Source organism: Podarcis bocagei (assembly GCF_964188305.1).
Source record: "Podarcis bocagei genome assembly, chromosome: 4".
Lineage (NCBI taxonomy): Eukaryota > Metazoa > Chordata > Lepidosauria > Squamata > Lacertidae > Podarcis > Podarcis bocagei.
This window is the reverse complement of record NC_138128.1, coordinates 71,998,227-72,022,350: the sequence shown is the minus strand read 5'-3', so window position 1 is coordinate 72,022,350 and position 24,124 is coordinate 71,998,227. Positions and strand designations below refer to the sequence as shown.

At 44.1% G+C, this 24,124-nt stretch overlaps 2 protein-coding genes across 6 annotated transcripts in view; one reads left to right on the top strand and one right to left on the bottom strand.

The window, feature by feature from the left end:
• The window catches only part of ASCC1 (activating signal cointegrator 1 complex subunit 1), a 55,957-nt gene extending 55,557 nt beyond the window's left edge, over window positions 1–400 (bottom strand). The window contains exon 1 of the mRNA XM_081189787.1: window positions 249–400. The gene's annotated coding sequence lies outside the window, so the exon portion shown is untranslated. The remainder of the gene's footprint in view (window positions 1–248) is intronic.
• On the top strand, window positions 69–23,698 carry ANAPC16 (anaphase promoting complex subunit 16). Of its 5 annotated transcripts, none has more exons than XM_081189851.1 (4): window positions 69–159; window positions 8,809–8,966; window positions 21,679–21,753; window positions 22,887–23,698. In XM_081189851.1, the coding sequence occupies exons 2-4, from the start codon at window positions 8,825–8,827 to the stop codon at window positions 23,000–23,002; spliced, it is 333 nt and encodes a 110-aa protein (XP_081045977.1). In that variant the 5' UTR covers window positions 69–159; window positions 8,809–8,824; the 3' UTR covers window positions 23,003–23,698. The 5 variants fall into 5 exon arrangements, with proteins under 5 accessions (XP_081045977.1, XP_081045976.1, XP_081045978.1 ...); XM_081189850.1 differs by having other exon boundaries at window positions 87–205; XM_081189852.1 differs by having other exon boundaries at window positions 128–196.
• Window positions 23,699–24,124: the final 426 nt, after the last annotated feature.

The following is a 24,124-nucleotide window of genomic DNA, read 5'->3' as shown; positions in this document are numbered from 1 at the left end:
GTCCTTCTCCTGTTGCCATGGCACCCAACGGCCAGAGGAGGGAGGAGGGAGGAGGAGGAGGCCCCCCGCCTCCTCAAGCGACGCTGTACGTATTCAGGGCGTGCTCGTGGCCGCCAGCCTCCCAGGCGCGCGCACGTCTTCCTCGCCGACGTCATTCCGGCAAGGCTCTCGTAAGTGAAGTTGAGGGCGGCTGAGGGTAAGCGAGGTAAGGACGAGATGAGGAGGGGGGATTCTGCCGCGTTACTTACCGGGGGTGCCGTGGGGCGCACTAAAGCGGCCGTGGCTGGTCACCGGGAGGCCAACGGGCGAGTAACAAAAGGCCGCGGTTGTTCGGCCTGGTATCTACCTCACATTGGCGGGGTGGCTGCGCGCATGCGCCTTTCGATTCGGTTGCCCGCCACGGCGCAAGCGCACTGGGCATTTGAAAGTCAAGTCGGCGGGGTGTAACGTCGCGGTGAGTTCCGCCGTTCCCACCCCTGTTTTCCGTGCATGTTTACTTGCGGAAACCGTCCTGCGAGCTCAGTGGGCCTTAGTCGCGTCGCACTTAAGAGCACGCCCCATTGAACACAGCGAGGGTTCCCTTCTGAGTAGGCACGCATAGGATCCTGCTGCTCGAATTAAGAGGGGAAAAGTTTGGTTGCCAAATCTGCAGGGTAGGCAGACGTTTTACAGGCGTGTATAAAAAGTTGGGCAAATTTTACGTTCTTGAAGTCAATGCACAGGACCAAGTTTGTAGGTCTTTGGAAAATAAAGGGGGAAAGGCTGCTTAAAGCATAGCAGAAACACTTGCTACATAGCTGGCCATGGTTCCATCACCTCCCTCTCCTCACCTTCCAGCATTTTGTATTCAAATAGAAAATATATTAATGACTTACAGTTGACACTTGCAGTGACCCAGAATATAGTAAATAAAATGTCTATCCTGCTTTATTGCCCTCATGATATGAGGTAATTATCATCGCAAACAACAGCGACGAGGCAACTGGGAAGCTAGCCCAACTGAGAGTAAAAAGAATTCGCTGGGGCTGGGATCAGTCTGCTAGGCAAACCAAAGGATGTACATAGATATTGATTTATTCTTGCAATAGTTCTGTGAAGGTCACATTCTATACAGAACAGATAGTTCAGTTAACGAACTAGCTAAACAGAATGTCTGTGCTTGTATCTGTCATGTCAAGAAGTGAACCCCTGATTGTCCATATGTAATAAGTGCTTGTGCAAGTGGGTGGCTTTTTTATTGCAAACCAGCAGAGATACCACTGCAGCCTAAAGGTAGTCGCATGACTGTCTTTTGGTAGCTTATCATGTCTACGTGGGCACCTGGAAACTGTTTCAGTGCAAGCGTGTCAGTGCATGGTTGAAAAGAAAACCCTCAAGATGGTACTCAAAAATGTAGAGAGCGTTTAATAAGATGATGAATTCCCCAATGAGTTTCATTGGAAGTCATTCTTGAAGGCACAAGAATTCAGTTGGTTGGGTTACTCCGATAGTACAGCACCTCTCCCATTTGCTGACCTTGTGGTCTCAGTATCGCACGTGACATCATGGGCATAGCCAGCCCAGGATTTATGTTGAGGGGCAGGCTTCATATTAGAGGACAGAACCTCAGTTAGTTAAGTATTTTTATTGATTTACTTGATTTCAGGGGGGCAGCCTCTCTCCCCCCCCCCTTAGCAACACCCATGCGTGTAATCAAGTGACAAGGAAAGTGTGTTCAGAAAAGTTCTATTCAGCTGAATGCATGGGGGTGCAAACTCAACCCATCCACCTGTCAGCATGAGCATCCACCCCTGCCACTGAATGCAGGTTGAGTTGAACGCAGCCTCCTTGTGATCATAACCTGTGTTATCAGAATTCCTGATTGTGGAGAGGTTTTTAAGTATGTTAAGTTGAATATGCTTTGGATCTCCCTTCAGACTTTTGTGCTGAATATGGCATGGTTGGGAGTGGAGAGTGTGGGGCAGGTGTGTTGGGGGTGGCCTAGTGACCTCTACATATTTTGTATAGCTGGACACCTAAACAGAGCTAAAGTGATTCTTGTTTCACTATCTGAAAACTTCTTTCCCCACAGTAGCCACTAACGTTAAGTTAAAAGTTCTCTGCAAAATGTCCTGCAGTTCCATGTCAGGACACAATTTAAAGATACAGATTTCGTTCTGCCTAACTCCCTTCTTGCCTCTTTTAGATGGTACCCTGCCTCATTACTTCATTAAACTGACCTGATTTGCACATCATTTTGTGCCAAACTATGGCTTAGAGGAAACAGGTGTATGGGCTCTTGGAAAGCCATTTTGCTCACATCCAGACTGGGGCTCATATTTAAGCTCTCTTAAACCACAAGCTGTAACCGAAGACCAAGGATGAGCAGAGTGGCTGTAGGGTCCTCTCCCTGAGCCCTGTGCGGTCCCACTAGGCCATAGTTTGATAACATGTAAGCCAAGCCATCGTTGATCTCTTCCAGGAGTTTGAGCCCTTGGCTGCAAAGTAAGGGGAAAGTGTGTTGTGGGGCTGGGGCGGGAGAAGCAATCTCTTTTTTAACAATAGGATGCAGAAATTGGTTAGGTTTGTGTCTTTAAATCTTTTCTTTAAACCTGCTGACACCTAGCTCAAAATTTGTGAGGCTATTTGCTACCTACATCTACTAACAAAGTAGTTACTACACAGTGGAATGAACCAACCTAGTAATGGGTCTTGCTCACTGGCCTACAACTACCTAGCATGATGAGTGGTCCTCTCCCAATTGTGACCCCACAAAGGGGCCCATATATCTATGCCTGACTCAGTGATATGGGGAAACACTGATGGCCAGCCCTACTAGCTTCAGACATGTTATGCTATCTCTGGTGGACACTGAAGCCCCCGTTGAGGCTATGAGGAGGTTTGCTCAAAGACTGAAGAGGTACAGTATGAAGGTAGCTGGCAGTCTGAGAACTTTAGCAAGATATTTGTGGGGACACACCCCTCCAACTATTCCGATGTTGGTTCTGTTTCTGGGAAATGCCTCGTGTTACAGCCATTTATTTCATATCTCATATAAGCAGTGGTATATCACTCAAAGGGCCAAACTAGATGCGACATTTTTCATGTTTTTAGCCCTGACATGGCTGGTTGGTTTTTAAAAAAATAGTCAATGTGAGGAAGAGCTAGATGGGGGTGTGGCCGCTGTCGCATGCTGACAGCTTCTAGGAGCCAGAGACGAGAGCTGAGTGCAGGGTAGGGACCAAGGAGGACATACTGCCCCAGCAGGAGCACATTGTGTCCCCCACCAGAGGTATTACCCCTCCCCTAACACCCCATACACCCCCACACAAGGCTAAAGGCATGTACAATGTCACATCTATTTTTAACCTATTGATTCTTTTGCATTTGTTCAGGTTCTAATATCTGTCTGCTGTAGATTATTTGATTTCCTTCTGACCATGATTTCTTGAAGGACAGAGAGCAACAGCAAGCGTCTTCTAGTGGCTTAGGTGAGACAGCAAGTCTGACTGGGGCATTTTTATAGGTTGTGAAGTGCCGCATGATTCACTTGGGTGCACTTGTGGCTTCCTGGTTGGTTTCCCTGCAGTTCCTTTGTTTGCTCAGAGTGTGGCAGTGGCGCCCATGAACTGAGTTTCCACCCCAAGTTCAGGACTTGCTGTGCATGCCTTCATTACATTATTATATTACATATCCTCTTGTATTTTGTGGGATTTCTCTGACTGCAAATTGCATGAAGCCACTTGTTGCCTTACAGAGGTAAGGAGATTAACAGTACAATTCTGTGCATCATTAATTGGAAGTAAGTCCTGATGATTTAAATTGGAATTGCTTTCTAGCAGATGTGCATAGGTTTGCATTGTTTGTGTCACAATACATTCGTTAGTCTTTAAGGTGTTGCAAAACACCTTGAGGTGTGTGGTTTTTCTTTTGTCACAACAGACTAACACTACATTGCTACTCTTTTTGAACTTGCTTTCATAAAGACCCCCAAAAGTGCCTTTTTTGAATCTGCAGTAGCTGTGATTCTAACCGGAACTTAATTGATGCAAGCACATTTCAGGTTATTAACCTATGTCTGTGACCATATGGGATAGAAAGAGGTTTGGGGTATGTTGATGGGTTTGCATAGCAGCAGAGGAATACCGTATTTTTCGCCCTATAAGACGCACTTTTTCCCCTCCAAAAATGAAGGGGAAATGTGGGTGCGTCTTATGGGGCGAATGCAGGCTTTCGCTGAAGCCTGGAGAGCGAGAGCGGTAGGTGCGCACCGACCCCTCTCGCTCTCCAGGCTTCGCGGACCTCTCCTCAAGCAGCGGGAATGTTCCCACTGCTTGGGGAGAGTTGCAGGCATCCCGAAGCCTGCGCGCGCTGATCCCAGCACGTGCAGGCTTCGCGGATCTCTCCCCAAGCAGCGGGAACGTTCCCACTGCTTGGGGAGAGTTGCAGGCATCCCGAAGCCTGCAAGCGCTGATCCCAGCACGCGCAGGCTTCGCGGATCTCTCCCCAAGCAGCGGGAACGTTCCCACTGCTTGGGGAGAGTTGCAGGCATCCCGAAGCCTGCAAGCGCTGATCCCAGCACGCGCAGGCTTCGCGGATCTCTCCCCAAGCAGCGGGAACGTTCCCACTGCTTGGGGAGAGTTGCCGGCATCCCGAAGCCTGCGCGTGCTGATCCCAGCGCGTCCAGGCTTTGTGGATCTCTCCTCAAGCAGCGGGAACCACCGCTGGGCTCCCACGGCTTGCAGAGAGCTGCCTGTTTGGGGGCTGGGGTCAGGGGAAGCTCGGGCTGCCCCAGCCCCGCGCCTGGGGGGGAAAATAATTTTTTCCCTTTATTTCCCCCCCAAAAAACTAGGTGCGTCTTATGGGCCGGAGCGTCTTATGGGGCGCAAAATACGGTACTTGAAATGCCCAGGACCTTTCAGAGAGAGAGAGCCTACATTTACAGTCCAAAGCACAGCTACTTGAATCTTCATGCTTAACTACTTAGAGAGATTCTAGTTGTACTTGATTTCTTTCCTTTGTTTATTTCAAAATCAGTGAACCGGTTTTCCCAATATTCTCTATCCTGTTGCAGAGAAGACACTGAAGTCTTTTAAAAAGAAGGCTATAAAACCCCTGTCTGGCTTATAGGCCATCCAGTGACTCCTGTGTACCTCAGAATTGATAGCTTTGTTGGCTTATACTAGCTAGGACAACACAAGGAAATACAAGCTCACAAAAAGCTATCCTTGATTGGATTAATTTACTGCTCCCACTGTGGCCAGCTTTTGGAAGATGTATTTCCTCCCGCAAATGCTTGGGTACCATGCTGAGCCATTGATCAGGTAGTCATTGGAGTATGGCGATTTACAAATGTGAAATGGGCTGCATGGCTCATAAAAGAGGAAGGAAGATGCTGTACATAATTGTGGTAGATCTGGAATGGATAATAAAAACAGTAGGTATTCAGTGACTAAACAGACAGCAATTGCTTTAACTGTGTTATGTGCGTTGTAGGGTTTTGTTTTTTTTAAAAAAATCTACATTAACAGCTTAAAAGAGCATTTTCTTTAGGTTGTGGGAGTAGTTAATACTGTAAGATAGCCGGCTCCACAAAACAACCTAAAGGTTTTGTATCTTACTTTTAAAAGATTTTATATAACAATAAGGACTTCAACTGGGGAAGGTACGGTAATTGAAACAGCTTTAAGGCCTCTCCAGCCCATGTTAATACAGGAAATGTGAGGAGGTGGCATTGTAGATCTAATGGTGTTTTTGTTAGGGGGAGGGGGCTGAAAAAAATGTTTCATTTATTCACGAGCAATGCTTAGATTGGGTTTTACACTTGCTGTATTTCTAAGCTGTATGAAGAGTTTGTGTTGACTGGGCTTTCCCCATTATAAGTAAAAATGGCTCTTTTCTGGTTTTCCTTTTGCATATTCTAATAATATTCATTCTGGAGGTGAGATGGTGTCCTTATCATTGCTTCTGTCCTTGAATAGGTGGATGACCCAAAAGGAACGAAGCAGTGGGATAAGTCCACTGCATGGCATTTAACTTGTCATATCCAGTGCCTCTTCCTGCTATCTGATTCCACAAGGTGTTTGGTAACCAATTCAGAACATTACCCATCTTTGTTAGCCTCTGATGGTGAAAAGAATCCTGTGGCATCTTGGGCCAATTCTTTTGTTACTTTCTGCACTTGAGAACTGGTATCTGGAATGCAAAATAAATGTGCATGGCATCTCTAAAAATCGCACCCACCTATATAATGCACAGCTTTTTGCCTGCAAAACACACCCAAGTGGCAGCTGGAAAAGCTGTGAGCACTTGGCTCAGGTGTGTTTTGCACGTTAAAGCTCATTATTTGTGACCTTTTATAATGATTTCAATCTGTTCTTGATCACAATACCAAGTTCCTGTCTAGGAGCACCTAATCTTCTAACAGTGAAGTTAAGAGCATGTGAACCTAATGCGTCCTGGACCCCTGGGAGATTCATGGAAACTTCTCTGGGCTTTGTAAACTGCTTTGAGGTTTTTTCTACATTCGAGCAGTGTATGCATTTTATTCAATAAATAAATGCAAATAATATAATGAAATGTATGACATTGACCTTGGCCTTTGAGGTGCCACAGAACTCCAATGTTTGGGTTTCTGCATTCTGGCTGCCACCCAGTGGTGAAAGTTTTTATTGCATTTTGTTTCTAAGAGCAAACATGTTGCGAGCAAATGGAGCAGTAGGGTACACATACATATTGTGGCAAAAGGTGAAGAAGAGTCAAGACTTGAAAGTTGGGGATGGTGCTGTGGCTGCTTGTGGTCCAAATATTCTTATGCATTGCTGAGAACAAGAGCACCTGTAGCTTTTGTTTGTTTGTCCTACAGATGCAGATTCAAGTTTTATATATTCATCTTCTACCTCTTAATTCCTAATGGGTTTAAAGAAACCTGGCTCCCAAGGTTAAACTGTTTGATTTCTGTAGACTCTCTTTTTTTCTTAGAAAAAGAAAAGCAGAATATCCAGCTGCATATTTTTCTACTTGACTGTGTTTGAAAGTCAAATCTATTTTGATTTTTAAAATTCTACAGCAATCCCATTTCTCTCTCTCTCTCTCTCTCTCTCTCTCTCTCTCTCTCACACACACACACACACACACACACACACATATAATTGAGCCATTTTCTCCTTGCCAGCCTTTGGTTAAGTGTACATAGTGCCAAGCACACTGCAACATGTCCAGCATTTTCTTTGATGGCAGGCTTGCCCACATCTTCTGTCGAGAGATCCAGCAGTTGCACTTCTCCCCGGAGCCACAGTATGTGGGTCATTCAGAGTTGCTGGGTGGAGATGGATGGTGTGGAACATGCAATCATGTTTTGCTCTGAGTACCTGACTTGATGAGAACTGTCTGGGTTTGAAAGCCCTGCAGCACTTCAATAAAACTACTATTTATTTGAATGAATGATGCTTTAACCTGTTCTCAGTGTCTCATCCTTGGGATGTTAGGCCACAGCCTGCACTGCAGAGAATAATCATTTCTGTCGGCATGGTGTCCCATCAGATTGGAAGGAATTTGCATCACTACCTAAGCTACATGGAATCTGGCTATCAGGGACATAACTTTGGTTAAAACCTTTCCTGGTACAAAGGTCTCTGTGGTGTCTGAAATAGCGTGAATTCATGCAGCTGATATGTAAGCTGCCATGCCTCTCTGTTATCATTTATATTTAACAATCGGCATTAACTATGTTGAGTATAATTAGTATAAATTAAGCTTTCAGCAAGTTAATCCTTTTCAAATCATATTGCTGTCTTAGCTCAGACTTTGTGCTGGGTCACAGAAGATGTGTAGCACAGCCTCCAGCTTTGATCTATTGAGTTATGTAAACTAGCTAAATTGTGGGAGGCGGATTTACACTGCGCTCCCTTTGAATCTTGATGTGTTTCAATAGTATGGTCTGGTGGGGGAATTAAAAAGTTGCCAATTCTAGCTCAAAGGCACACAGCTATATTGTGGTTGTGTGATCTGTTTTCTCAGCTTGCAATCCTAAATACACAGACTTAGAAGCAGGCCCCATCGATAATGTTAGAGATTACTGTGTTTAAGAAGAAATAAAATAATAATAAATAGTCCAGTAGCACCTTAGAGACCAGCTAAGTTTGTTCTGGGTAAAAGCTTTCGTGTGCATGCACACTTCTTCAGATACCGATGGACTTCCATTTCCTGCAGCTCAGTGTGGTGCCTTCCATGATTCTAGATTCAGGTAGATAGCTGTGTTGGTCTGACGCAGTTGAAATAAAAAAAATTAAAAAATAGTCTAGTAGCACCATAGAGACCAACTAAGTTTGATCTGGGTATAAGCTTTCATGTGCATTCACACTTCAGATATGTTTAAGAAGATTTGTTTTAGGTTGGGATGGCAGTCTCTGAAATTGGTTTTTCTGTCACTGTTCTCATAATCACAGGCACATAGATTTTGTGGGTTTGCTTGGAAGCAGGTTTGCAATTTAATTTGAGACATGGGTCTGGAATAAATACGTTGACCTTCCTTCCAGCCTAGGAAGCAGGGCTAAACCTTTTGACCAGAAGCTGGTACTAGACTGGCCACTTGAGTTACACTCTTCCCTTGCTAAGACAAACAGAAGATTACCTCAAACCAAGTCCCCCATTAATTTGAATATATTCCCCAAAATGCTGTTTTCCCCCAGTTAACTCAGCAGTGTGCTGCTACACTCCCTCCACTGATAGCCTCACATAATGTAAACAACAGCACAAGAAGAAAGCAATCAAGATGGTACATACACTTGAAGCACTTGGTTTTCATGTCTTCCTTTCTCTTGCCTTTAGGTTCAGATTGAGCAAAATGGCTGCCTCTTCGTCATCGTCTTCAGCTGGTGGAGTTAGTGGAAGTTCCGTAACTGGGTCTGGGTTCAGCGTCTCAGACCTTGCCACACCAAGAAAAGCTCTCTTTACATACCCCAAAGGAGCTGGCGAAATGTTAGAAGGTAACTGCTCTGCATATCTCCTCCTTTTGGCTCAAGGGAGTAAAAAGGACACTGCTAAACATCCGTAGGTCTTTGCAGTAAAGTGGTTTTCTCTTGGTGCAGGCGAGAGTGGTTAAGAGCCAGGTGGTAGTAGCGGTAAAACAGTTTTGTGTGTGGCATATGGGCTCTCAACTTACACTGCTTTCCAGGGAGTGAGCCCCAATGAACCTGGGGGGGGGGACTTTACTTCAGAGTAAACCTGCTCTAGTGGAGCTTGTGCTACTTTTGTTATCCCTTTGCATCTGTTCAACTTGCATAGTTGGATGGAGTCGTTCGCCCAGTAAGCTACATTGATTCCAGGCACCACTCGGCTGATGTTGCATTGCTGATCTGATTTATTGGGCTTTGGAATGTCGGCGATGTATGATTTGCACCCTTGTTTCAGGATTCGCTGCAGATAATTATAGAGCCCGTTTGGATACTTAGGAGCTGCCCGGTATTAGCCAGGAGACTGCCTGTCTCAGAGCCTCTGGGCTCATAAAGGAGAGCATGCAACCACAGCACCTTCTACTCAGTTAATGCTTGACCCATCTTTCTGTCCTGCCTTCTGCATCAAGCAGGACTGGTTGTGTTCTGCAGCAGGCAAGGTAAGCCAAAGGGGTAAAGTCAGAGGCTGCAGCATCTCCAAGCACTTAAACAGACAAGCAAAGTTTTTAGGTTAGCATCTGGCAATCCTATCAGTAATAGATCTCCAGGCACACTTAAGGACATCATAAGAGCACAGCTGAATCTGGTCAAAGGCCCATTTAGTCCAGCTTCCTATTCTTACAGTGGCCAGCCAGATACCTTACAGGAAGCCTACAAGCTAGACTGGAGTGCATCAGCACTCTCCCCATATGTTCCTATTTTGCCTTGGCAGTTCTTGGATTTTTCTCCTCCTCTTGCTTACACTTACCCATCTTCTCCCTGCTTAAACCTTGAGTTCAAGCAGGAAGCAGCAAAAGCATTTCATTCCCCCGCCTTTACAGAGTCCCAAGTAGACTTTAGACTCTTGTAAGGGCACTTTGCCTTTTGACTGAAACTCAGGCTTTATTTCAGTGGCTTAGATTTCTTGGCCAGTATGCTATGCTGTCAGTACAATTGCCCAGGCTTGATGGATGATAGCCTGTTCATTAAGATCTGAGGCAGTAGCTACTACTTAGCAATGAAAATACATATCAGTCAGAATAAAGCTGCCCTGGGTTCTACTGCTGGAGCAAGATATTGAATTCTAGGTAGCTTTATACTGACCTGTATGTCTCTTAATCCTTGAAAGCAATCGATTGCTAGTATATGTAAAGTTTCAGTATAGATTATATTTATTAGGATAGAGTTGGCCATTTCCCCTAACAGCTCAGGACAGTTAACAGTATGACAGCAAGAAAGGATGGATCCTCTTTACATTTACGTTTTAGGAGTAGGAATGGAACTGAATTGTACAATTAGTCCCACGCATAGCAAGAACAAATTATATTTATCCAATTGCCATATCTGGGTATGGCATGGTGAGCTTTTAGAAGTTGCCTTCCCTATAACAGGTGGCTCACAAGTCTTACCGATATCAGGAATAGGATGCACCGTTCAGCTGTGGGACTTGGATCTGATGTGTCCTTAAGGTTTGCAATTGGCGTTTCCAGACTCACTCATCCTAGGTCTTTTTGCTGAAAGAATGAATCTCTTCTCCATAGGCATTTCAAGACTAAAAACTAACATATTGAAACAACACAAGGCATGGGCATGGGGACTTGCCCATCGCCAAAAAAAATAGCTTTGGAAGCACTTGCCATCACATAGTGTAGCTTCTCCATCCAAGAATGGTAGGCATTTATTTTTTAAAAAAACAGAAAGTTGGGATGGAACTCTTCCTTTATAAAACATGGCAGGATGGGTGGGTATAGTTGCTGTTTCCTTTCTTGAGAGGTAGTTGCTTTTCATTAGAGTTTTATATGCAGAGTTCGGTGTGGGGAGGGAAGAGCATTGTACTCTGTAGATCATGCCATCACTTTGCATGAATACTTGCCATGTTGCACTAATTATATACTGTGTCACAACCCTAATTAATATGTATACATATTAGCATCTGTATGCCAAACTGTTGGATTAATTAAGATTAAATGCTTGTCCTCAAACTTAATGAGCCTCTAGAACCAATTAAAATATTGAAGTATTTTTGTGTTACTGGGCATGTGCCCAGGAGAGAATGTCTGGTGAGGCTTTTTGTTCCCAAAAGAAGAAATAAGACTCCTCAGCTGCCACATATATTTAAGAGAAATTAAAAAAACCCAAAAAAACTCCCTACACTGAAAATCACCCATTATCCTTCCCCCACTTTGTTGCAAATAGTACTGGGAAAGTGTTGGGGGGGTGATAGTTGGTGAGACTTATACTAAATGGATTGCTCATATGAGGAGGGGGAATGTATGGCTCCACCACAGTTAGCTACGCTTAATATCTCCAAAGCAATTGCCTCCACCACCCCCTGCCTTGTCTCATGACTACAACAGTAAAGATTATCGTAGCTGGGGGAGAGATTTCTGATAATTTAATAGTATTTTTCTGATAGCATAATGATAAATCAGCCTTGCCTAGAATTGCTTACAGGGCTTCCTTATTCGGGTGGGCCAGTTCTTGCCATTTGTCAAGTCTGGCAGCCTGTTGAGCAAAGACGTGGAGCTTCTGGCCCTCCAGATGTTGATGGACTACAACTCTCCTCATCCCTGACCATTGACCATACCGGCTGAGGCTGATGGGAGTTGGAGTCCAACAGCATTTGGAGGGCCACAGGTTTCTTACCACTGCCTCATCATGCCCTAAAGCAAGGGTCTCAGGTTGTAATATACTTTTTTGAGGGGATAATAGACCAGAAACTGAATTTTGATTCTTCAAAGAGCATACAGTAAGATTAGCTGCAAGTTGGTGAAATGCCAAAAGAACCATAGTGTTATGCATCATCTTTCATGAATTTTAATATGCATTTCTAGCCTTTTGATCATTCACATGGATCAGAGTATCTTATCATCCCCCCCCCCCATCAAAGATTCAATTTTTGTCTCTCGGTAGTGTTTTCTACCTCTCCATCAGGCATTTGGTTGAAATAATCAACTATTTGCAGACCTACACCCCCCCCCCAGTTTAAAAGGCCATTAGTTGTTTAATTAGCCAAAGGGCTGGGACGAAAGGAATGCTTTTACCTGGTCCTAAGGATATGTAACAAAGGTGCCAGGCGAGCCTCCCTGGGAGAGAACATGCACAAACAGGAAGCCACCACAGAAAAGGACCATTCTTGTGTTGCCACCTTCCGGACCTCTTGTGGAAGAGGCAAATGAAGAAGGACCTTAGATGATGATCAGATGGGTGGTATAAAATAAAATAAAACAATCAAAGGGTCTGGGTCAGTTCATATGGGGAGAGGCAGTCCTTGAGGTATTGCAGTCCTGAGCCATTTAAGGCTTTATAGGTCAAAACCAGCACTTTGAATTGGGCCCGGAAACTTAATTGGCAGCCAGTGCAGTTGGGCCAGGATCAGTGTAATATGCTCAAAGCATCTTGCCCTGGCGAGCAACCTGGGCACTGAATTCTGCACCAGCTGAAGTTTCCAAACCATCTTCAGAGGCAGCCCCATGTATAACGCATTGCAGTCATCTAGCCTGGCAGCGTTAGCACGCTTCTACCATGGAACATAGTAGACACCCCCACCCACTCTGCACAAACCTGCTGCTTGAAAGAGCCTGCAGTGCCTTCCTTGTACACAGAGGACTCCATGGTTCACAGGTTAGGGAGACAGCAACTGACACCTTCAGGTGCAAGTTCCAGGGCTCCACCAAGCACCCAAACAGAAGTTATAATCCCCTGGGAATCCAGATATAGCCACCTGCAGCCCACAAAAGATCCAATTTTGTTAGGGAAATGGGCAGAGAAGGAAGACGTCTCGCTTGAATTGCAACAGCAAGCCCATACAAAGGATTGCATGTGGAATCTCTGCTTATGGATTCTTAGGAGAATTGAAGTCACTGTTCCACTAATGAGTGACGGGCACAGACAGTAGGGTCCATCATGCAGATAGGTGTCCGATGCAGACATACCCCAAGACAATGATCCCCATGTTTAGTTGGATCTTTGCCGGCACCTGCTGGTTATTTCTCCAGCAGGCCTCCTGGCTGATTTTCTCTGCTCCTTCTCCTTCTTTGGTGATCACTCTTGGCCGAGTAAGATTGTCTTCAATGAGCACAGTCTTAATAGTGAGTCCGGAAGTGGCTGGATCCACACATCCTTCCACAGTGGGGACGTAGGTTTCTGGGTGGGAGTTGATCATGGTGAGGGTTTGCCAAACGTGCCTTCCCCTTAGCACGTTTCTCCCTTTTGTCCTGACTTAGACACCTTGACACCTTTGGTGAAGGCTGTTCTCCAACTGGAGCGCTCATAGGCCAGTGTTTCCCAGTTGGCAGTGTTTATACTACATTTTTCTTAGATTTGCCTTGAGAGAGTCTTTAAACCTCTTTTGTTGGACATCAGCATCACACTTTCCATTTTTAAGTTTGGAATAGAGTAGTTGCTTTGGAAGTTGATAATCAGGCATCCGAACAACATGACCAGTCCAACAAAGTTGATGTTGAGGAATCATTGCTTCGACACTGGTGATCTTTGCTTCTTCCAGTACACTGGCATTAGTTTGCCTGTCTTCCCAGGTGATGTGTAAAAATTTTCGGAGACACCATTGATGGAATCTTTCAAGGAGTTGGAGATGACGTTTATAAGTGGTCCATGTTTCACAAGCATACAGTAAGGTTGGTAGTACAGTAGCTTTGTAAACAAGCATTTTGGTTTCCTTGTGAATGTCCCGGTCCTCAAACACTCTGTACTTCAATCAGGAGAAAGTTGCACTTGCAGAGCTCAGGCAATGCTGGATTTCAGTGTCAGTGTCGGCCCTTGTGGAAAGATAACTGCTCAGGTAGGAGAAGTGATCAACATTTTCTGACGTTGCACCATTGAGTTGGATTTGTGGCACTGCAGAGGGGTTGTTTTGTGCTTGTTGGTGCAGCACTTTGGTTTTTGGGATGTTGAGCAATAGGCCAAGCTTTTTGTAAGCTTCTGTGAAGCTATTTAGGATGGTTTGGAGGTCACCCTCTGAGTGTGCACACACCACGTTGTCATCAGCATATTGAAGCTCTATGACGGAAGTTGTAGTAACTGTACTCTTTGCTTTCAGCCAACTCAAGTTAAAGAGCTTTCCATCAGTAGCAGGGTAGTTGTGGGGGGAAAAGGGCAGGGCTCCTGCACCTTTAGTAATTGCACAAAGGAGGACATTTTCAGCTTGGCTACACCAGCTGCAATTCTCTCTCTTCTATGCAGTATTAAATATTAAAGATGCAGGGCCCTGGTTATCTTTTTTCACCTGGCCACCCTACTCCCCTTTGCTTCTGGAAACCACTGGGAGAACTGCTGTTCAAGATATGATTTTTACCCCAGTGAAGGGTTTCCCTTTGACAATGTATAGGATCATGGCAATGAAAATAATAAATAGAGTTGGGGCGATAATACAATCCTGTTTAATACCTGATCCCACTGTGAATGGTTCACTTTGAGAACCACTGTTACCTGTGATTGTTGCTGTCATATTATCATGGAGGAGCTGAAGGATGTTCAGAAATTTATCTGGGCAGCCAATTTTCAGAAGGACAGTCCACAGGCCATTACAATTTAGTGTTGAAGGCTTTAGTCAGGTCAATAAACGCCATATACAGCGGTTGATTTTGCTCTCTGCATTTTTCTTGAAGCTGTCAAGTGAAAATTATGTCCACTGTCCCCCTATAAGGTTGAAACCCATTTTGAGACTGAGGAAGGGTAGCCTCAGATATAGTCAGGAGACGGTTTACTAAGATCCTTGCAGGAATTTTGCCGGCCGCAGCTAATAAAGAGATGCCTTGATAGTTTCCACAGTCTGTTCTATCACCTTTTTTAAAAAAGGTTGATCATTTTGGCTCCACCACGTAGCAACAACACTGCTTGGTTTATTATCACACCGTTGTTATCTAGGGGTGGGAGAGACAGGAGAGCACTGAGTTTTGGGGGCTCCACCTCCTTGATCAGTGGTCCAGTAGAATGCTTAAGGAAGCTTGCCTGGCCTCTAGTGCAGTGTCATTTTGGTACCAGGAAAACACCTTTCAGATCTTCCAAATGAGCCATCTGCTCATTTCGATTTTATTGCTGTTGCTTTTATTGCATATATTTTCATTGCTTTTGTTATATATAATTTCTCTCTCTCTCTTTTGTTTTGCACTTTTATAGCTGCCCTGGGAAAGTTTCTTTGAAGGGTGGGGCATAAATAGCTTTAAATAATGGGTAGAAGCTGCAGCTAGGTGCTCATTAGGAGTTGTTGAGTGAGTAGTTTAAAGAGGGTGTTGGCCACAGAGGTCCTGTTCGATTTTTTGCAGGCACCATCTTTCCCATTCGTAGGCTTGCTGCTGATAGCACTGTTTTGAGGTTCACCAGTTTCGGGAGAACATGCACTTATGGAGATAATATTCACCCCATGCAGGAAGTTGCATTGGAATTATCTCTCTGGTTACTGTGTGTTCTGCTTGATGTGCCCTGGATCTGAGCCTGTGAGGAAGAATGCATTGTATTGGCTAGCAGTACCAATGAGCGAAGTACTTGCTGTTTATCAGTGACCATGTCTGTGCTCCTCAGTGTGTTGGAGGGGGGCTCATTTAATTTCATTGTACACCGGTTGTACAATGACAATAAATGTATTGTGATTATTGTTGTTATTATTATTATTATTATTATTATTATTATTATTATTATTATTATGTGTGGTGTAAGCTTATGGGAGGCAGAACCTGCAGCAGGGTAGTCAGGGGGAAAAGAGGCTCCTGCGCCTTTAGTAATTGCACAAAGGAGGACATTTTCAGCTTGGCTACACCAGCTGCAATTCTCAGTTCTATGCAATATTAAATATTAAAGATGCAGGGCCCCAAATATCTTTTTTCACCTGGCCACCCTACTCCCCTTCGTTTCTGGAAACCACTGGGAAAACTGCTGTTTGGGATGCACAAGTTGAGAGCACTCCTTTAGAAAAGCAGAACTAGCTACCCAGTTCTTTGGACCCTGACTCTAAACCACTTCAGAAGTTTATAGGCTCCAACACATAAACATCATTTGTCCACCTTTGTCAGTGACATACCTCTGAGCCATGGCGGCTGCATATTGCATCAAACGTCTCATGTCTCCTTCAAGTTAGTATATATGTCCAGTTTTAAAATAATAAATTTTACTTCTTTGAAAAGTATAATTTTCTGTTCAGTTCTGGCTGAAGGATTACAGATTGTGGCTGCTAGACATTATGTGGAAAATTCCACGTTGTTTCCTATCTGGAGAAATCTAGCTTTTAAGAGAGTTTCATTACAGATCACTCTGCACGGACATAAATGCCATAGATTGCAAAATGGTTTGTAGTGTTCAGGAAGCAATATGTTCAAAGAAGAAAAGGAATCTTAGAAGATCGACTAAAACTGGCTGTTTTTTCCAGCCAAGTGGTTCTCTTGGCTTAACGAGTTAAAATGCTTTTTTTGGCCTGATAACATGTACTGCCTTTGTCAGTTGCACTTAACTGACACCTTTAAACTTCTATACAGTGGTACCTCAGTCTACGAACAGCCTAGTTCACGAACTATTTGGAACACAAACACTTCAAAACCGGAAGAAGGTGTTCTGGTTAGCGAACTTTTTTTGGAATCCGAACGTACTCCAGGGGTGCACTTCCATTTTGAGTGCCACACTTGCATAGGAAAAGCACGCCTTGGCTTAAGAACACTTTGGTTTAAGAATGGACTTCCGGAACGGATTGAGTTTGTTAACCGAGGTACCACTGTATTAGAAATGACAGCACAAATAAAAGATAGTGGGTGTGATCCAGCAGAACTTAAGCACGTTCTGGTCCCACAAAAACAATTAGACTTAAAGGTGCTTAACTGTGCTTGGACTGTGCTCAGCAATGACCTAGGTGGCTAATAATACATCACTAAACTTTAATGCCTGTGCAGCTTTACTCAGATGAGTTATAGAAGTACAGTCTGGCAGAAGCAAGATGTTTGTCCTTCAAAGGGCTTTTTGTCCTTTTGGCCGGACTGTGCATTTTGCAGCCTTAAGTGCATCATCTATCTCAGCTCAGACACTGACCATAATATGGTGTTGCTGAGTTCCTTTGGGCTGTGTGCTGGAGGTCAGCTGTATGTGAGAGCTGTCATCTCTTAGAACAATCATTTGGATAGTTCACTTTCACTTACAATTCTCACACTATGGGGAAGGATGTACCCCACAAAAATACATCTGCAAAATCAAATGTGGGAGGTGCAGCTTTGCTCTCTGCCTCTCCAAGGTACAGAGCATCGTGGAAGGCTGCCCCACAGAACCAGTACAACTTTCCTCTCCTCCACCAGACAACTGTTGTGCATGCTATGTTGTGACCAGGCCCTTTATTCCAAGGCCCTCCCGGACCTCTCCAGGCACCTCCTGCAGTTGGTTGCTTCCCCAGGCCCTCTGCTTGTAGTCTTCTTTGAGAAAAGCAGATACCTTCACACCTCCTATTCAGACACATCAGATGGGGCTATGTTGGTAGCATGTTAAATATTAAGTCTCAGAAACTCCTTTGCATGCTTTGCAAGTATTCATGAAACTACAAGGCAAACTCTTCGGGTAATTGTCAGCAGAATAAAGAGATGTATAGGATTCAAAACAGACCTGAAGTTCCTCCAGTTAAAACAACCAGCTCTTGCATGAGTTAGACTAAGGTAATTAATCCCTGTACTAAATTATTTCTCAGATCCCGCAATTGCAGGGTGGGGGTGAGCCAGGTGTATAAGGCCACTGAGTGCCCACAGAACCAAGAGTGCAGAGGTGGCTCCTTTGGAAGCAGTCTACACACACAGTCACTGACCAGTGTTGTCTAAGTGTAAATTTCCTCCAAGCCTTGACTGCTCTGTTTGAGCAGGTCACCAGTATGAAGCAAAAACCCTTCCAGTAACTGTACCCCCATCAGTAAATTATTTGGGGCAAAGTACCACACATCCCTGCTTTGTTCTAGTTGTGAGTGCCTCCAAGGAAGAGGGGAGAAAACACAAATGTCTATGGTGAGGCAAAATATTCCAAACTGTAGTTGGGCACAACCGAAGCACAAGACTGTTTTATTTATGTCCAAAGTCCCTATAAGTGCAGATTGCGGATGCATGTTAATTTCAAAGTGTACACTAAAAGTGTACAGTGTGCAGTAACTGATTTCAGTTTTAGTTTTCAAAATCGCCAACTTCATCTGGAACCCTTGCCTAATAGCACGAGACTCTTAATTTCAGGGTTGTGAATTTGAGCCTCATGTGGGGCATTGCAGGGTTTGGACTAGACGACCCTTGCAGTGCCTTCCAACTCTAATCTATGATTCTCTGTGGCTACCGCTGTTTAAGATGGGCTTGGGGAACCTCCTCTGTCTGGCAAACCTAATCTCACTTGCTCTACCCCTTCCCAAACACCTGTCCATTTCCACAGGGAAGAAGTCTCTTCCTGAGGAAACTGTGTGCAAAACTTCACACTTCTGGTAGCTGAAACCTTTCTTTATAGCCATTTGCTCCGCTAGCTCCATTCTGTCATAACTCTAACTGCCTTCAGTGTATATAGAGTGCAGTCATTTCCCCTCCTGCCCCCACCAAACAATCAAAGGCATGTTTAATACATTTTCCTCCCTTGAAGCTCTATAGTAGACTCTCTGAAGTCTACATGATGGTCATGGGGAGTCAAAATAGTGTCTCCTCTTTTCTCTTCTGTATGACTGACAACCCATTCCTAACCCTGTTTGCTGGGATGAGTGGATTTTCTTTCTGAGCAGGGAAGGTGGTGGTCTTGTGCAATTCCAAGTTAGAGGAATCCAGTGCTAACTACTCTCTGAAGATTGTTCTCATAAGGTGGGAGATGCTAATGCACTCTCTTCAATGAGTGATGTGGCCATGGTACATCTTAGAGGTTTTGTCCCAGGGATTTGCACAGTGGCCTATTTCCGATGTTGGATTGCCTGTACTTGACAAGTACCCGTGCTCATATTGATTAACATTCTGCAATGTGAGCATGAGCTGCCAGCTAAAAAACAGCTGCTTTTGCCACTGTTTCCATTCACTGCTAAGATTGCACCTTGAGATGCTCAAACATGTATTGTCGTATGCTTTTGCATTGCTCTCAGGTAGGCAAGGTGTGTGTTGCCATTATGGATGAGTCACCTATAGTCTCCTGAGATTAGCAATTCCTGGGGAGAATAGGCTCCCCCCCCCCAACCTCCCTAAAGCCTTGGGTTGAGAATCACCTACAGTTGCTTTTGGGCACTGACATGGTGCTCTGTCTTGTAGCTGCTTTGAAGAGCTATTGAATCTTAACTGAAATCCCACTATCTTTGTGACACTTCCAGAAAACCAAAGAATTGTTTTCTTTGAAGGGTGAAAGTCCTCCTCTTTGTATTTTAAGGCAATTGAGTTCATTTGCCTTTTTGAAAGAAAGAAAGAAAGAATGAACAATAGTAACACCGGCTAGTCAAGAACAGGTTTTCTGCACTTCAATTCCTTAGATGTTAGGAGGAGGTGTCTGCTTCAGTTTTTCTGATCTGTTTTTCAGTCCAGATATCACTTAAGACGCTAATTCTTCTTCTTTTTTCACATGGGTAGCCTTGCTACTGGGAGCATCACCTCAGGGTGCTGTGATAAGTGAAAGGAGCAAATTTTGTGCTAGGGATAATTGGGAAGGGGATTGAAAATAGACTGGCCAAGGTCATAATTCCTTCATATAAAGTTTGGTGTGGCTGCATTAGGAACCCTGATTGTGCCCTATCTCAGAAAGGATATGGTAGAGCTGAGAAAAGGGCAGAAAAACAACAACCAAATTGATCAAGGTATTGGGAGCATCGTTCTGATATAAAAAAGCTGAAGCATCTTCAAAACACTCTTTAGTCATTTTTCTCCCTAAAGAACTAAAGAGGGGTTACAAAACCTATGAACAGAGAGAAGTCCCTGCCTCCCCTCTCATAGCTCTGGGTCACCCAAGGAGATGATTGGCATTATTATACTTGGGGCAGACAAAAGCATACTCCTTCACACAACACAAAAACTTACCGTATTTTTTGCACTATAAGACTCACTTTTTCCCTCCAAAAAAGTAAGGGGAAATGTGTGTGCGTCTTATGGAGCGAATGCAGGCTGCGCAGCTATCTCAGAAGCCAGAACAGCAAGAGGGATTGCTGCTTTCACTGCGCAGTGATCCCTGTTGCTGTTCTGGCTTCTGAAATTCAGAATATTTTTTTCTTGTTTTCCTCCTCCAAAAACTAGGTGCGTCTTGTGGTCTGGAGCATCTTATAGAGCGAAAAATACGGTAACTTGCAGGATTTGCTTCCCTGAGATGTAGTGATGGCTTGGAAAGGCAAATCTGTGGAGGGTAGATCCATCAGCAGCTATTTAACCATGGTGTATCATAGAATCCTAGAGCTGGAAGGGACCACGAGGGCCATCTAGTCCAACCCCCTGCAATACAGGAATCTTGCCCAATGTGGGGCTCGAACTCATGACCTCATGAACTCATGAGATTAAGGTTTTCATGCTGTACTGACTGAGCTAAATCTATGTGATGGTTAATGGAATGTCCAAGTTTCTAGGCAATATTTATTTGCTATATTTGTAGAAGGCCTTTTGTCCCTAACAGCTAGCAAAGGCCGTTCGCGAGAAAAACTTCGCGAGGGGCTTGCTCAGTTTGTACAACACACCCCGATTCAAATTTTGCATTCCAGTGTCTCTGTTTAACGTGGGTGCAGTAGCATAGGAAAGTGCCTTATAAAGAATTAGGCCTGTGGTCAGTTTCGCTCAGTATTGTCTGGGGAAAGTGGTCATCCAGTTGCTGCTGGACTCCAACTCCCACTATCCCTGACCCAGCTGTGGTGGTTGGCGCTAATGGGATCCAGAGCCCAACAACATCTGAAGGGCCATAGATTCCTTCTCTCTGGTGTAATTGCCTGGCAGTGGCTTTCCACGGTTTCAGGCAGGAGATTTCCCCAGTGTTCCCTGGAGATGCTATCCGGCAGAGTTTTTGTGAAGTCTTGCAGGCGGTTGTTTAATTGTCACTCCCCGCCCCCTTTTTTCTATTAATGATAACAAAACCAAAAACCATTTTCTATCTCAGTACTCCATGAGTCCAAACCCAGGTTGGCTTGAATCCTTGGTCCAAAAAGAAATGGTTGTTGTTTCCAGTGGCACCGTTAGATGGACATAGGGAGGCATTAAAAAAGTAACGGGACCCCTGACCGTTAAGTCCAGTTGCAGACGACTCTGGGGTTGCGGTGCTCATCTCACTTTCCAGGCCGAGGGAGCTGGTGTTTTGTCTGCAGACAGTTTTTCTGGGTCATGTGGCCAGCATGATTAAGCCGCTTCTGGTGAACCAGAGCAGCGCATGGAAACAGAGTTTACCTTTGTGCTGGAGCGGTATCTATTCATCTACTTGCACTTTGACATGCTTTTGAACTGCTAGGTTGGCAGGAGCTGGGACCGAGCAACAGGAGCTCACCCCCATTGTGGGGATTTGAACCGCCAACCTTCTGATTGGCAAGCCGAAGAGGCTCAGTGGTTTAGACCACAGCACCACCCGCATAGACTAAATTATCTTCCCCTTCTATTTACAGATGGCTCAGAGCGATTCCTATGTGAATCCGTTTTCAGCTACCAGGTTGCATCCACATTAAAGCAAGTGAAACATGGTAAGTACTCTCCAACTTATATAAGAATCGTCAATGGATATATCGATAGTAAAAGTTCCATAATCATAGAATCATAGAATTGTAGAGTTAGAAGGGACCCTTTTTGCAAGTGGTTTTTTTTAAAACAAATATATCTTAATCTAGTTGATTTCTTGTGAACCTGATGACACACTGTTATCTCAGATAATAGAATTGCAAAAGCAATACAGTCTATTTCTTGAAACCTCTATTACTTACTCCTGCGTTGTATGCATAAGAGGAGTAGTATGAATGCTGCATTCATACTAGGTAGTCTTGTGAGATGCAATTCTGCTGTTAATAAAACACTCTCTGCCCCACGGGTCAGTTGGTTTGAATATGACCTCCTCTCCTCCTTCCTGGCTCACATGGTATATTGGAGATCAGTTGGTATTTCTGAAGTGCCATCAAGATGCAAGAGATCTCTATCGGATACATATATTTTTTTTGTACTGCAGTTCTGTGAAAAATGTTCAAAGTGTTATCTGGTTAGATTAACTTTTTGTGTACGAAACTAGATAATGTACTGTTCCAGCCATATTCTGTGGCCCAGCAGATTGGACAAGAATCCTTCAGTTGCAATAATCAATCCAAGTGGACTAAAAGTTAGATGACTGTTCTGAAGTCAGATTTCCTTTCAGATCTTCATGTTTAATGTGCAAAAGCAGTTCTACTGGTGTCTTTTTCCGGGGAGTAGATTCTGGTTATATAAACAACCTTTCTTTACATTTATTGAAAGCTATTGTAATTGTAATCTGTAGCTCAGTAGTGCAAAGGGTTTTCCTCTTTGAAGACATTAAGAGTTTTCCTGCACCCCCTGGGGAGTTGAGTCTCCCACAACTAAAGGAAGGGGGCCTTATTCACACCTTTCATCCTGCTTTTTTCAGGCACAGGTGAATGTACATCTAGAATGCATATATAAGTAAAAACAAAACTTAAATTTTGTTGCAGATTGAAACCAACTTGCTGAAGTGGGGGGCGGGGCAGGGATAACTTTTCTGTAACCAATGAAAGAATTGTCTGCGGCAAGAGACTATTCATGGCTGTTAATGTGTTTCATTTGAAAAGCTTAATTGAAAGTTTATTGCTAACCACAGTCAAATTTTCTGTTGCAGATCAGCAAGTTGCTCGGATGGAAAAACTTGCTGGTTTAGTTGAAGAGCTGGAGGCAGACGAATGGCGGTATAAACCCATAGAACAGTTGCTGGGGTTCACTCCTTCATCGGGTTGAAAGTTTGTTGATGTGGAAAGATAAATCACTTGCACAGTTCCCTTTTAAAACACTTGGCTGTTTTCCATTGCTTGGACTGCAGTGTAGTAAAGAACGGTCCATAACTGGGCTGCCTCTTACCAGAGCCAGTAAACTGCAGACACACAAGGTTTTATTAAAGAAAAAAAAATATTCTGTTTTCCAGCAGCCTCACTCAGGAGCATGTTTCAGGAGGGTGTGATTGCTGTAACTAAGGAGATACAATCAGTTTTTGAAGAAGAACCTGTTTGCTCAAAAGGGAAGGGGTGGCTATTTAAACTTACAACCCTTTATGCTGACCTTGGAGCATGTGTGCTGAAAGTTGGCTGGGTAATTGGACCCTTGTTACTGTTCAAGTTAAACTCCTGGAGGGCAGAGTCAAAAGGCAACAGGCTTTGGCCTTAAGCTGTCCCTTTGAAGATGGATGTGATAAAACAATAGGATAGAATCACTTGAAGGGCAGAAGAACATTAACTGTTTCCTGTATTTAGATTCCTTGGTTTTTGCTGAGTCTGCATTTTGTCAGCTGTTTCTCTCTTAACTGACTGTGGAAATATTGGCAGAAGATGACTGCTGTTAAATGCAGAGCAAGCCTCTGAAAAGCAGCGTTGGCTGTCCTCTCCTTTGTTCCAATTCACTTGAACCGTCTGTTTGGCAATTAAATTATTTCTACTGCTATGGTGTCTGCTCCTGTATTCTTTTCAAGGGCTCTGGAGTCGGGAAAAAGGGAATCAACTGGTGCCAACACAAGCTTCTGTAAAGCAGCTGTCCATATTTAAATCTTTTTTTAAAATCTACTCCATAAGGATGATTATGAGTCGAGTGGATGAGTTCTGCTGCTGTATCTGCCAAAGCACAAGAGCAGCATCTCATCTTAAGCACTTATTTGCTTGTAGAAGACGTTTTACGGATGGGTTTTGTGTATCCTGGTTTCTATCAAATTTTAAGGACAGAGTCATATATTACATTCAGGAATGTTGTTGTGTATTTTAGCAGTGCTCCACCTACACAGGCAGTGTAGTGTGGGAGGCAGGAACTGCTGTAATACTGCAGCCACAACTTTGCAAGCAGTGGGTGCTCAAAACCAAAATGTTGCTGCTTCAA

Bases quoted from the DNA above. Each gene is read 5' to 3' on its own strand.
- ANAPC16 (XM_081189849.1), top strand. From the start codon at position 2,832: ATGCTATCTCTGGTGGACACTGAAGCCCCCGTTGAGGCTATGAGGAGG. The intron at 2,900-8,808 runs GTACAGTATGAA...TCTTGCCTTTAG, and splicing joins TTTGCTCAAAGACTGAAGAG to GTTCAGATTGAGCAAAATGG. The intron at 8,967-21,678 runs GTAACTGCTCTG...TTCTATTTACAG, and splicing joins AGCTGGCGAAATGTTAGAAG to ATGGCTCAGAGCGATTCCTA.